Below are 15,586 nucleotides of genomic sequence, written 5' to 3' on the forward strand. Positions count from 1 at the left end.
GTATATAATACTAATAAAATTAATTAATTGGATTAATTGAAAGCTTCTTGTTTTTCATCCCTCTTAATCATAAAACGTGTAGAATCTTAAAAGAAAAGCAAAGTTTAAGCCATAATCTAATTAATTAACAACTTAATTTTTAAGTTATCAGCAGAATTAAAGTTCATGTCTTTTATTTGAACTTATACTTTCTATACTATTAAATAATTGATTGATCATTGACTCTTTAAAAATTTAGATGATGTGGATACGTAATTATCTATACTAGAACTTGATTAGAGATAATTAATGCTGAAATCGGGAGGGAGGGTAAAAAATATATAATAATAATAATAATAATAAAAGAACATCACAATCTATAATTAAAGTTTTGGTGGCATATAGATTATGATTTATCTCATCCGCAATTCAAATGTTGTATGAATAATTCTTTCTGTTTAGGTTTTTATGATTTCAATTTAGATTTTTATAGTTATGGTAGTTGGGAATGGAATGGTAGATAATATGAAGCAATCACATGGTGTGAAGGGAACAAACCTAATAAAATTTATATTAAATAAAAATAAAAATGGAATTAATTGATTTGAAATTTCTTTTTGAATCCTCTATCTCTATCTACTTTATCTTTTCCTTTTTTTTTTTTTTTTTGTTTTAATCATACATTTGCCTGCACTTTTTTGGGGTCATCTATTATTAATAAGGAGGAATTTGATAATTTCTTTACAAGCAAAGAGAGCCCAAGGGGGGTACTTTTCTTTTTCTTAATTTCAATGTTTCATTATGCATTTCTTATGAACCAAGTTTTGGACTGGTAGATTTATAGAAGAAACTAAATTCAAACAAACAAACAAGAAAAGAGAAATGGAATGTAACTTGAAGGAGAAAAAGTTGAGAATTTTTGATAAATTTAATGAGGGAAAAGAGAGAAACAGAATGATTATGTATGAGAAAGGCTGCTAAAGAAAGATCCAGCAGAAAAGAAAGAAAGAAAGTTATAACATAAAAATTATAATGTATACAAAAGTTGACAGAGTTTTGAAATAAGAGTAATTCATATCCATGTTGAAACTTGACCATGAGTCCACCATGAAAATCAACATAAACAGCTATATAGTCCCACCTCTAAGGGGTTATTTGAGTGACAAAAAAACATTCTTCACATATAAAAAAGTATAAGTTTAAGTCTTTTATAGTGATATATCATAATCAAACTCTTAATTTACCTATTTATAGATAGATCTTATTTAGTGAGGTTAATTTTAGTCTAATATAACGGTTTAGCTCGGATGGAGTTCGTTTTTCTTTTACATAATTAAGAAATTGATTATACCTTTAAACTTGTTAAAGTTTAAGCAGGATCTTTTTGAGTTAACAAAAAAATGTAAAAATCTTTATGTTTTCGTTTTACTATTAAAATGGAAGATATTTTAACAAAACTATATATACAAACTTAAGTATAGATAATGATATATATATATTACTGTGTGATTGAGTGATTTTGAATTAGAATTAAAATAATAGCCAATAACATAGTAAGATGTCATTGTTTATACTAAATTTGTAGTCATTATAGTGCTGCTCTAGACATTTTTGTAACCAAGAACTGTATTCCAGAACTCTCCACCCTCTCTCTCTCTCTCCTGTTCATTTAAGCTTTAGGGTTTCAATCCTTCTCTCTTCTAAAAACTCAAACGTGATTAAATAATTAAACACCTCTAAGTATAGTAATTATTTAGGTCTTTATACATACTAATAATTAAACAAGCATTAATATAATTAGAAATTTCGAATCTCCAAGCTAAAGTTTACAGCCTAACACGACACCCCATGAATTCAATCAAGCTACTGCTTTGTGATGGTCAATGGTAATGTATATCAGGGACGTAAAACCATATAACTTTCTGATGTGTTTCCTTTCTTTTGCATTGAGAATTCGAGTCAAATATGGATGCCACGCCATTAGAAAGACAGTCTGCTTCAACACTTTAACATTTATTCTTTCATGTCAAGCTTTTCAAGAACGAGACAGGTAGCTCGCTGTTGAAGAGTAGATGAAATATGGTAGTTTTGGAAGACGGATGAAAAACTAACTCTACTGAAAAATCGAAATTGTTTTCTAGCGATTCCAATCCTTGCATGCATTAAAAAAATATTTAATTTATCCATGGAGCCAGCTGGTTTAATAATTTTCTGCAGAGAGAAGATGTTTGATGTATATATATATCTATTGATTCTGCCGTCATCCATATTCATCAATGCCCACCATTTTTCATTGCATGGAGGATATGTAACTTTCAAACAAGGGAAAAAAATTCTCTGCTTCTTGTTGTTTCATTTGTCCCTTCTTAGTTATTGAATAATTAATATAATTGAAGAAAATTTTAGAATCTCTTTCTCTTTCTCTCTTTGAATGAGTGGCCTGTGTGTGTTGACAGGGATCTTGAATAGGAAACTAAGACAAGTGGGATTTCATTAAATTAATTGATTATGATTAGTTCATGCACGTTTTGTATTTGTCAAATCCTACTAGGCTTGTGAGTTTATTTTGATATTTACATTGAACTTCAACCATTAGCAAAGAATCTCGTTTGAGCCGAACTGTTATATTATATTGTAACTAATCACACTAAATAAAATAAATTTTTAGTTTATTGATTAAATCTACCATCATTGAATTAGATAAGTTAAGAATTTGATTTTGATATGTCATTAGAAGAAACTTATACTCTTTTATATATGAAATTTTTATTTTGTCATTCAAGTTACCACTTAACGATAACAAATATATATTTTTATTAGACCAATTTTCCAAGTTTGGTGAAATAGAAGTGCAGCCAGAGAAACAAAAATGGTAGGCAACGTGCAAAAGTAACTTATTTTGCTTAATCAAACGTGGATTAAGGATGACAAGTCACAAAAACAATCCGCCATCTTCGTGTAGACCAATTCTTAATAAGATAAGTACAACTTATACATTTGAATAGATGGAAGAGATGAAATTAGGGGAAGCAATATACAATCTACTTTATATAAACAATAAAAGTATGTGTACCCACTTTAGATACACAAATATATATACATTTATATATGTCATCATGTGATTGAATGATTTTAAATTAAGAATAAAACAATAAATGTGTATACATTTGTGTATCTAAAGTGGATACACATAGTATTGCTCTTATATAAATATATAGAATACGATATACGATGACATTGATATTGGTGTGTATATACATAATATTCCATATTTGACACGCAGTCTTAACATTTTTGAACTCAATTATTGGATAACATGATAACAATATTTTTAAAATCAGATCGATAATTGAACCAATTGTTTCACATGTTCACAATTCGATCGGTTTAATTTATTCCCAAATTATTATATATTTCATGAATGGTATTAAATATTTATCATTTTTTTTAAATCTAAAAACATATGAAATTCAATTCAGTACCATTATTTATCAATAACAACTAGGTATATTTGTCCATCTGAAACATATATTTTAATTTAGTAAAATAAAACATTCAAAAAAAAAACAAAAGACAATTTTAAATATGTTAATTCAATAATTGACACTTCATTATATAAAGAACGAAAAAATAAATTATAAATTTTATCATTAATTCAATTAAAATCTTATAAATTTTAACTTTTTTTAGGTTTTAATATAAACTAAAAACTATATAATATTATGTAAACCCAATATAAGACAAACTTTTTTTAGGTTTTTCAAGTTTGATTGAACTTCAAATTAGTTAATATTTATATATAAATCGAATATGATTATGGATCAATTCATGGTTTAACCGATTGAACTTATTGATTCATTCTAGTTTTAATAACGCTAATAGATTAAAAAAGTTAACTCTTTGGAACATATATGTACATTGAATACGTAATATATTGTTGGGGTATCTAAAAGGTTAAAAATAAATAAATCATCACCATTGATGAAAGCTGAAACCTTAGCCAGCCTCTTTACCAAGAGCAATTATGAAGATTCAAATAAATAATGACGAAGAAACAACTACCAGTCCTTAGCTAACTGATATTCGTATCCTAGGATCCATCATTCAATGAATTTGGTAATAATAGTAGTAATGCCAGTTGGATTCTTACAAGTAATTTCTTCTATATAAATTACAGTGTCTCTCTGCTCCTAATTTTACCATCATGAATTACTGGTTCTCCTTGAGTGAAAAAATTAAGGCTAGAAACGAAATGAGGTACGTGAATATCTAGCCAGGGCAAGTGGTTGTGAATGAAGTACCATAAATAAAAGAAAAAAAAGTTTTCCATATCGATTTCGACCTGATAACTCGAACTATTAAGTCTACATGAAACTCAAAAAGAAGTAAATATAAATTTAAAGAACTAATCATTTCAATGAGAAAAAGATTAAACTGCATCTCATCTAGTAATACCAGATATACACTGTAAACTGACTGGCAAACTTACGAATTTTTTCTCCTTCCAGCAGTTAGAATTTAACGTAAAATTTATAGTAAGAAAGCATTGCAAAACCTGCAAATTATATAGAAACTGATTTTCTGGGAAATTTTAAATGATTATTGCCAGGTTAATTTGAGACAGAAAGCATGTATCAATGCAGGCTTTTGGGTTTGTTCGGAAAGAAGAAGTTTATATTTCTAAATTCGAGATGAAAAAGTTCAATTCGTGAAAAAAAATATTTATATGAATCTTAACTCAAAACTTAATTTTATTTGTTAAATATAGTTTGTATGTTATGTAAATGAGACATTTGGATATTTGATAATAATTTAGGGGTTAAAGAATGTTAGAAAAATATGGAGGATATTTTGATATTACACAATATATAAATGATTTAAATAACATGTTAAGAATAAATAGATATATTGAAATACCATAAAATGTTAACAATAAAAAAATCACTCAAAAATCTTAAAAAATAAATTTGAATTTTGAAAACTATACGTTCAAATAGCTTAAGAACAAAAAAACCAAAAAATTGATCTGAAATTTCGTAATTACATCGTAAAACATGTCTAGAAAAACACAAAACTAAAGAGACAGATATCAAATTTGAAAACTACATATCAAAAAAGTCTAGCCCAATCAAAACAAGCTTAAAATCATAAAAACTGAAAATCCTAAATTTGGTAAAACGAAAAAACTGCATAATACATACTGAAACAGTTTTATTTGGGCCTCCAAATTGGGCGCGACTGGCAAAGCTGGTTGTTTTCATAGAGATCGAAACGAGCTTTGTGTTGATATATTACAGACCCCGTAACTTCTCCCAGATCAAAAGTTATAGTAATTCAAAGTTTGTTTCCTACAAGTTCTATAGTTTAAAAAAGTCAATTTCACTCAACCCACGGTTTTCATGGTTCATTGTAAATTTTCCATGGACCCCGTGGATCTCCCCCTGTTCCCCCTCCCCCTAAAATTTTTAAAACGCTAAATTTTCCCCCCACCTTACAGGCACCCGCGAGAGAATACTATAGCGCGGACAAATCTAATCCATTTTTTGACCAAACATTATCATTTCAACCTCTTATTTCAACACAAATCAAATCTACACATCCAATAACACAAAACCCCTCAAGAAATTCAAGCAAAACAACCAAGAATCAAAACATTTTATGCATTGTTCAAAATCGTAACCCTAAACATTCAAACCTCAAAATCTCCCTCAAATCTCAATACTCCTAACAATAAATTGATTCAAACAAGAAGTTGGATGATGTACTATTCTTATTTGTCATTTTTGGTTGTCGAAAAACACAAAAAATTGACGGAAAAAACCAAAACCCGTTGCACTCGTTGGAGACCTATAAATCTGTGGGAAATGTGGATGATGTACTATTCTTATTTTTCTCTGAATTTAAACAGTAAATTTGTGGGAAATGTGGGGTTTATATATAAGGGCAGTTTAGTTATTTCCCAAATTGAGGGTATTTTCGCTTAATCTTTAGGGTTTTGGACAATTTTGCTTAACACCCTTTAGTTTTAGGCATTTATTATAATTTCCCAATTAACTAAATCCAGAAAATGTGGATGCATGCTCCCATGACAATTCAAGCTGATGATACACTTATCCATTATTCAACGATCTAGCATTTTAATTATCTAAATTAACTTAAGTTAATTAAAAATATTAGTGCATGGTCCTCATCAACTGCTAAATTGAACCTATCATGATCAAAAGTTTCTTTGATTTTGAAGACTGAAAATGATAACATTAAATGATGGAAAGCAATAATTTGTAGAGATAGAAGCCAGAAAAACTTCTTTATTACAAAAGGCCTTGGCTCAAAAAATGCAACACAAAAGGCCCAAACACATTTCTGTGGTGTTTATGGACTTTCTTTCTCTCTGCTGTCTGCAACTCCAGCCACTAAGTTTTAACTAGTGCTGTCCCTTTATTTCCAAATCTTTCGTTTTTATTTTCTGTTTTCCTATCACTTTTGACCACTCTCAGGTAAACCATTTGTGAAAACTTTATTTAAAAAAAAAATTGACCTTTTTTTCCTTCTGATTTTGTATTTTCTTTCGGGTATTCATGGCTTCTAATACTGCAAACTTGGTTCCACCATTGTTGGTTCAAGGTAGAAGAACCCTTTTCAGAACTCTTGAAAAGCTCCCATTTTTTCCCATCAAAGGTGAGCCTTAACTTTCTACTTTGAAGCAGCCTTTTGTAAATACATATTTATATTGTTGTCCTTTATGAACTATAGTTTAGCTTAAGCAATACCTTTGTTTGAATGGCCCTGATCAATAATACTTCGAAAACACATTTTAATCACATAAAATAGGTATAAATGATATATCTTCATATAATTTGATAATGTTAAATTAAATCTAAAATAACTTTTAATCACATAGTTACATATCTCCTATATACCTATTTTATGTATTTAAAGTGTGTATATATAACATTATTCTTTCTTTATCAATAAAAACTATATATATACATTTTGGAGTATACAAAATTAGCATAATAATAACATTCAATCACATGATTACATATATTTATGTATTTATTTTGTATACTTAAAGTGTGTATATGTAACATTATTCTTAATTTGTGTAACTACTGGTAAGTGAAAGTGTGAAACTGCCAACGTGAAAAGTTAAGGCTGGATTGTAAACTTGAGAGAGCTAAGCAGGATACCTAATGTTATTTTGCTGATTTTTTCGCTTGAAAATCTATATCAAACCAAGCAACCCATAACCTAGTTTGTTTTTTCTTTTAATACTTTAAGACTTTGACTCATGTTAAGGTAAAACCTTTAAGGGATTGGAATAAATTTTTGGAAGAATAAAATGTGTAATGCCATGCTTGCGAATCTTATATTTTGATTTGTAAGTAAAATATCAAAGTGAGGCATTTGCATTCATTGAGTTCAATTCGATCTTCTGTTCTCTGCATCTACTGATTTTTCTTGTTTATAGATAGACAATACCGTATTAGTGTTGTGATAGCGACCGATGAAAGCTCTGATTCTTCATCCTCCCTAACTATTGTTAAGTCCGTGCAAAATGTTGTAAGTACTCTAATATTGACTTCCTGGCCGAGCTGCAGTTGATTGTGTTTTAGAGAAGTAAAAGATTATGTTGCTTTTGTTTCAAACACAGATTGATATTTTCTGAAATGGCTTTGAGTTTTCTGAAACAGTGGGATAACTCTGAAGATTGACTGGGACTGATTGGTTTGGGGTTTGCAGCTATTGTCAGCGTATGGGCATCAGTAAATCTTGTCACTGTAATCTTTCAAACTCATAATTTTCAATGTTCTGACAAATTAATCTTCAGAAATCAAAAGTCCTACTTTTAAAATCCTGGGAAATACATATGTTACTCCATTTGATTGATGGAAGGAATAGACATGAACTAGCTACAGGAAGCATTTGCCATTTCTCATAAAAAAGTTGTTTATCTTTTGCAACTGGGAAGAAGGGAGGCTTATTGCCTTCAGTTCCCCATTTTCTCTTATTTTGATTTGAGAAATCTGAAACGCCAATGTTCCTTGAATGAAGAATTCCATAGCATTTGCGTTGATAATATTTTTGTGATAGACATTGTTCACTTTTTATTTTACTTCTTGCAGAGACATACTTAACGACTACTTGCATTCAGCTTTTTAAGGTTTCAGATAGTAACAGTTCCTCTTCTCATTGACATGAACAAGCCATTGACAAGTTGCCACTCCTCCCAAATGTATTAGAATTAATCAGAATATTGTTCTCTACTGTAAGTATTGAATATATATATATAGACTACTTACTGGTGATGGGAGAAGAATATGCTAAAATCTTTCAAGATCTTTAAACCATTAATTTCTCTCAAATATTTTCTATATTATACATGCTTCTCATGCTTCTCATCTTTTGCATAAATATTAACTCAAACTTGTTTCCCTTCTTTTCAGTTGTTTGTATACCGCTATCTCTTGTTCAAACCTGATAGGTAACTGTATTTGCAGCTCATATTATTCATGAAAATAGCAATTGTCTAACTTGAATTCTGTGCTTTCCTGCTTACAGGGAGGAGCTGTTCCAAATCGTCAACAAGACAATATCCAATATCTTGGGCCAGTGAACTGCACGGCCGAATAACAAAGTAATATAATCAGAGTGTTTAAGTTATGATCGCATCTTTTCTCTGTGTGGATTGTATACCTGTATAATAGTCACAACGGATGCAGGGCTTACATTTTCATTTGAAAGGGTGGTCTTTTTGTAGGCTTCATGATTGAATAACTCTATGGTTCCCATTCCCAATTCCCAAATGTGGTTGTCTTGGAACTTCATTTTTGCAGGCTGACTTTCAGAGTAGTGCTACATCTTTGTCTGTCATTTGCCCAGGAGAAGGGAAAGAAATTTTGTTATCGCAGATCAATCTTAAAAGCTTTTAGACAGTTTTGACATCAAATTGAATTCGACCATCGACATGTATGTCTAATTTTTGAAGATTTTAAGACGTTTACAGGAAATCAAATAACTAATTGCATTTCCATGCAACAGCAGCCCCAGCGCATTGACTTGACGACTGGAGCTGTCAAAATCTTGTTATAAAGTGTATTAGCAAAGATTCAAGCTCAAACGTCGATAATTACTCAGTGGATTGCTAAAGAGAGAAGATGAAGAATGTTTGCCGAAGGGATTGCAACATTAAGATTCAATAAACACCTCATAGTTCAAATCAAAGTGGCCAAATATTTATTGGCAAGAAACTCTTAAAACATCGGGAATAAGTAAAACATCAGAAAACGATATTAAGTTGGTTAATAACCGAAGAGATTTTCCCGCCACAAACCGTTACTTGCTTCAATACTCGAATCATTCTACAGAAATATTCGAAACTACTTGTCTCGTCTCTTTGATCGGTGTTTTCCCATCTCTCATTCTTCATATCTTTGTATTCCATTTGTGAAATAAAATCCAAAATGATCCTTCATTTCAAATCCATAAAAACAGAGCTTGTAAAAAGACCCCTCTCATACGCTTCTTCACTCTCCTCTCTACTAAACAATAACAAATTTCACTTGGTGTAACGAGAATTTGAATCGACTGGCGCAAGATGACATCCTTTAACAAAAAGCCAAAAGTCTTACTCTCATATAAGTCAATTGTCAAAATAATATTCTCTAATTTTTAAAATTCAAATATCACCCATCAATTATTATTATTAAAAAAATCTATTTGTTATAAGGATGAAAATATTATTTAACTTATAATATTAAAAAAAAATTATCTTATTTTTTTACATTAATTTTAAAAATTAAAAATTTATCTCCTACCTTAATTTCAAAAATTTACTTTTTTTTTTTCTAGAGTTTTTATTTTACTCATAACAATCATCCCTTCAAATTTTAAAATATTACAGTTATACTATATAAAATGGATTCTCTTTTTTCAGTGACCTAATCCATCTACAAAATCATCCCATATCTAGTCACCTTATCAAACTCAAATCAACCTTTACCCTACTACAACCACAGTCTCATGGGCGACCAAACAAATTCTTCAAGAAGGATTCCTACTCATCCCCAATTTACCGAAGTCACAATACAGTCTTCCACGTAAGGGTTATCGAAATGTATATAATAAAGAGTTGGATGAGAGAAGAGGCAAAGGGCTCTGTTTCTAGTGCAATGAACGATACACCTTTGGGCACGTAAACAAAAATAAGCGGATGCTCACTCTGCGGTTACGGGTTAGCACAAGTGAAAAGGAGGAGGAACTTGAGGAAGGGATAAAGAAGGAAATAGGGAACCTAACTTAATACAACTTTCCCTTAATGTTCTGGTTCGAGAGTGATGAGATTAAATGGGGTGCACGGAAAAAGACCATTGTATAAATTGGTCAACTCAGGAAGCACTCACAACTTCCTGAGTGAGTCGACAACTTATAGGTTAGGGTCTGTGCTTAATCCAATAGAGGGAACCAAAAGTGATTGTGGCAAATGGTTAAGAGTTCCATTGTAATTCTATGTGTGAGAAGTTTGAATAGTAGACTCAAGGACAAAAATTCATCAATGATGCTACATTCTTCCCCTGGACAATTATGATTTGATCTTAAGGGCTCATTGGCTTGCAACACCCTAGGGGATATTTTATGGAATTTTGAGGAGCTTCGAATATCCTTAAACCAAGGAAAGCAACAATGTGTATTACAGGGGAATGAAGGAAAGGAAATGGCAGTCATTAACCACTCTAGACTACAGAAGTTGTTGCGCAAAAACCAGCAATTAGATTCTGTACAACTGATGATGCAATATGGAGGAGCTGAAGTAGCTATGCTACAGGCAGTGAGTAGTCTACCAACAAATATTGGTAAAAGATGGAGTTGTTGTCAAGTCAATTTTGTGACATTTTCAGAGAACAAGGACTGTCATTTGGAAGGGAGCAAGACCATAATTTTTGTGATGTGGTATTATGCTCTTGCGATGATTATTCGTAAATGGAACAAAAAGCCTTTTTGGCATTTCAAATTCAGAATTTCTTGCTCTTTTAAGCAAGTTTGTTACAAGTCAGGAAATGATTTCTGAGAACCGAAAAATGGAATCTGTTGGGGAATGGATGCTGATCTGAAGGAAGCATATCTGTTGTATGAAATTGCTGATTTTCTCACAGCTCCTGAAGTGCATGGTATTAAAAAAATTGGGTTTAGCTTTTCTCTGACTGCTTTTGACCAAATGTAATTCACGGTTGCTCACATGTTGAGAGAAAATACCCCATAGGGAGAAAAAAATATTTGACTCAGAAATGGAATCGATAATAATTAAAGCAGTGGTGGAAGTGAATGGGAAAAGCGCTTCATTGTTAGAACGACAGCCATAAAACTCCAGTTATTTCACTCTCTGGTGTTTTCATGAAGAAAATTTTATGTTTAATTGTCTCTCCATGGAGACCAGCTATTTGTGTCTTGGTAAATGATTGACCTCTGTGTTTCAAAGGCAGTAAAAAAAGTAATGCTATGCCTATTCACTTTTAAATATACAATTGGATATATAGATAATGTATCCAGATATGACTAAGGGTTACTTTATCCTTAATTCAAAATTATTGAATTAAATGTGTTGGCAAAAAAACTCTTAAAAACACTTATAAGAATGAAATGGAATTTAAAAAAAAAAAAATCACTTGAAACATGATGAGCTGTGTTGCCATTGAGTTTCCTTCAAGCAGTGATTGCAGGTGTCAATGGAGATGTCTCAGTGTCATCTGGATTATAAGTTTTTGGGATGTTACTGTACCTGCAATTCCTTTTCACTTTTGCTTCGTCTCCATCTTCAGTTCTGCCTGATGAGCTAATTTTGGGAAAAATAAGAAAAAAAAAGGGTACAAGATAAATATGCTTATAGTTTAATTAGCAAAATCAAGCAGAAGTCGGACTAACCAAGCCATGCTCTAAGAAGTGCCGGAAAGGTGTGAGGGAGTATATATAACTCTGGAGAAAATTTTATTTTATTTTTTCTCTCGCTTGATGACTGAAAGAGATTACTGATACTATAAAGGTTAAGTACTCAATGTTATGGTTGCTTTTTCTTTTTATTTGATTCTTTTTGAGGATATTGAGACTTTGCTGTTAAAATGTTTTTTCTGAGCAATAACATAAAATAACAGCTGATGACACAATCATTGATACTCACTATGAACTTTTATGACTTTTTCATGTTTGTGAATTATGTAATGGTAGTTGTTCAGCAAGTATGGTAAGGTGTAGAATCTTACCTTTCAGGTCTCCCAGAGTGATGATCTTTCTAAGACAGTTTCTGAAGATTTTTAGGACTAGCTCTTCTTGTTTTACATAGAGATCCGACTTGCAGCCATTGTTCGGGATCTGATCTTGTCTAGCTCCAATGAATGATCTATCTTTTGTGTTCACTGCATCACCTTGATAACCACTCAAATGGTCAACATATACCTCTTTCTGAATGTCCTGGACCTCAAGAATTTTTGTAGTCCCCTTTTCTCTTTTCGCAGGAATGATTGAAATACCATTTTTATCTGAAGTTAATGAAGGCAGAGTTAATAAAATTCAGCGTGCTCATAACTGATAATCTTTCCTTGAAACTTTTGAGACGCTGAGCATAAAAGCAAAGATAAACTAATACAACTTAAGGATTGGTAAAGATCGAAGAATTTTAGTTCTGTAAGCCATGATGTATTTTATCAGTCTATACCTGGAACTATTTTAGCAGTTTCTGACACTAGAATCAAAAGCGAGCAAAGTTCTTCCATGTCTTGTGAACGAATTGTGTCTGCTAACAGCGATCTTGCACATGATCAGCAATACTGTTAGTGGCTATTGAGAAGAAAATGGAGCAATATTTGAATTGCCGAGTAACATAGCATAATTGAGAATTAACATATACCTGAAATGAAACTCTGAAGAGCCTATTGTAGCAGAACTAACAATGTGGTCAACAGGATCATCGGATGAGCCAGACAAGGGACTAGAAACTCTGAGGGGGTTTGCCTGCTAACGATACAGAACATAAACCACTTATATAAAGGAGAAGATGGATAGATGAAGTAAACCACTTATACCAAGACAATTTTGCTGCCAAAGGAAGGTAAATAATGTTCGATGCCCTATTCAAGCTCTAGAGGCAAAGTAAGGAGATCAAGTGACCATTTTTAAGTTAATTATTTATACTCTTCTAGACTTTTATTAGCTTTAAAATTAATTCCCTGTAGCCTGATGTGCAAAAATTCTTGCTGACCAGTTGGAAAAGAGAAATATTTGAGTCACAATGCAAAGAGTCTAACCTTTCGTTCATTTATGAGCCCCTGATTTGGCGGATCCTTATCATTTGAATTAAGGAACTCATGAAACTTTCTCTTTCTGGATGCTATTAAGAATCTGTGACCTGACAACCCTATCGCAGTAGATATGGCAGTGTTAGCCTGATGGATGCATACTTTTCTCTTAAAATTTTCCCCACGAGGGGAAGTTATTTTCTGCTCCAGTCCTTGAAAATTCTTGCAGATGTCAGTATTACTAAGGTTTCCATCAGTTACATTATCAGTCTCCACAGATCCTTCAAAAATCTTTTTGATGCTCGTAATACCATTTCCTCCAGAAACAATGAGACTCTCCTCGCATCCTGCAAAATTCTTGCAGATTTTGGTATTATTAGAGTGTCTTTCGAGGAGAGCCATGCTTTCCACACAACCTTCAGAATTCTTACAGTCCACACATCTGCAATTTTCAGAGCAGTACACTTTAGCTTGGTAGCATTCACAATACTTCTTGATGCACCCGGTCCTTTTGCAGCCGCATCCCCTGTAGTGTTTCATTGGAACATTCTCCTTATCATCCTACACTTGTCACAGACCATTCCATGTATCGACAATAATCAGAAATATCAATATTGGATAAGAAAATTAAGGTTCTTGTCCATCTGAATAATCTACCTGACAAAACCACAATGGCATGTACTATTCTTTAAGTTCTTTTTTGTTTCTTGTTTTTTGTTTTTTTATGTTTAATGCTTAAGAACTAATCAAAACTCCTAATAAAGGAACGAATGTTTAACATACGTCAGCGATTTAGTGAGTAATTTAGGCCTTTATATGCGTACAAATCCTAGTTGAATACTACTGTAACATGGTATAAAAAATGATAGAAACAGCAAATCTCCAACACAACTACGAAGAACACTGCTTATGTCATAATCCAAATATACACCCACAATAACTTAAAAGATCTCATTTTCATACCCCATTATTTAGAGCAACACATGGACTGCCAGCAATCTTCGGGCTGAATGCGTAAGCGTTACGCTCTAGTATACTTTCTATAGCTGCTCGCCTTGAAGCCTCATTTTCAACATTATTTCGACAACCGATACAGTTGCACTTGTGCCCATCGCAGTACACTCCAGCAGCGAAGCACTCACAGTACCTAATCATTTGAAGATAAGAATTCTCTAAATGATTACATCTCTAGCCAAAGCAAAGACGATGCATTAGAACTAAATAAAATACGTATCCATTGTCCAGCTTTCAATCAAGTATACTCACAGCTTTAAGCATCTGGATCGTTTGCAACAGCAACCATTGTTGCCTTTAATGTTAGGCCGGAAATGCATTTTTGGAGGTTCAGCTTTACTGCTTGAGATAATGTCAGGGCAAACATCAGACGACCTTTGAAATCAACAATTAAACTCAAACATCTAGTCCGTTTATTTCTTTCATTTTCTTATCATTTCTCGGCAACCAAACACAAGTAAATTTGTAAGCTTTTTCATCAATAAAACAAAAACATTACTCAAAAGATAAAATGAACTAATAATAAAAGGAATAAAATATTAGCATAAAGACCTTTTGAAAAGAAAAGAACACTCACAATGGAGGCGAATGCAAAGCCGTGTTTGACTCGACCGGCGGAACTGAGATCTCTGGTGATCGCATTGCAGTAACCGGAGACAAGCCGAACTCCGTGAAAACTAGCTGTTTAATGATATTCACTGGCGAGGAAACTAGCCTCTCAGTTGCTGAATTTGATCCTTTTGTAACGGTTCTGGTTTGTTTTGGCGGGAGATTTGATCTCTCTATAACTGAATCAGTCGCTTTCACAACTGACTTTAACTGTTCTGACGGAAGAAAATTGAAAATCACATTTTTGGCCATCTGAGGTTTGCTCTCTTGCATTGTAGCTCAGAAAATTTCTTTAGGAACGAAGGATATTTTTTTTAACAAGTTTACGTTTCGATACTGGAGAAGCTTTCAACTTTAAAAATGGTGAGATTTTGGATTTGGAAATGTTTTCCTTCATTTTCTCTGATTTTCTCGGCATCCAAAGAGTGACAAAATTATGAATTCGAAGGCTTGTGAAGAGACTAAGAGTGTTAAAGAGAGAATTTTTGGAGCGAAAATTTGAATCTAAGAATTTAAAATGTGAAAGAGATAAGTCCAAGGAGTATGTGTATTTAGTTTTTAAAATTTTGAATGATTCGATTAAAAAAAACTGTGTCAGAAAGCTTAACATTTCAGATTAATAGAATTTCATTAAAATTTTGAGTTATCTGAAAAATAAATTATTAATAATAATTTATTAATATTAATTATTAAAACTT

The 15,586-nt window shown here is 31.9% G+C and overlaps 1 protein-coding gene and 1 pseudogene across 1 annotated transcript; one reads left to right on the plus strand and one right to left on the minus strand.

The window, feature by feature from the left end:
* The first annotated feature begins 6,484 nt into the window (after nt 1-6,484).
* LOC123210858 lies at nt 6,485-8,840 on the plus strand (annotated as a pseudogene).
* A 4,413-nt stretch (nt 8,841-13,253) lies between these two features.
* On the minus strand, nt 13,254-15,161 carry LOC123210981 (protein lin-54 homolog). The gene is made up of 4 exons (XM_044629480.1): nt 14,857-15,161; nt 14,532-14,654; nt 14,229-14,412; nt 13,254-13,826 (listed from the first exon to the last, which is right to left on the minus strand). The coding sequence occupies exons 1-4, from the start codon at nt 15,159-15,161 to the stop codon at nt 13,254-13,256; spliced, it is 1,185 nt and encodes a 394-aa protein (XP_044485415.1).
* Nucleotides 15,162-15,586: the final 425 nt, after the last annotated feature.

This window comes from Mangifera indica, chromosome 3, assembly GCF_011075055.1.
Source record: "Mangifera indica cultivar Alphonso chromosome 3, CATAS_Mindica_2.1, whole genome shotgun sequence".
NCBI lineage: Eukaryota > Viridiplantae > Streptophyta > Magnoliopsida > Sapindales > Anacardiaceae > Mangifera > Mangifera indica.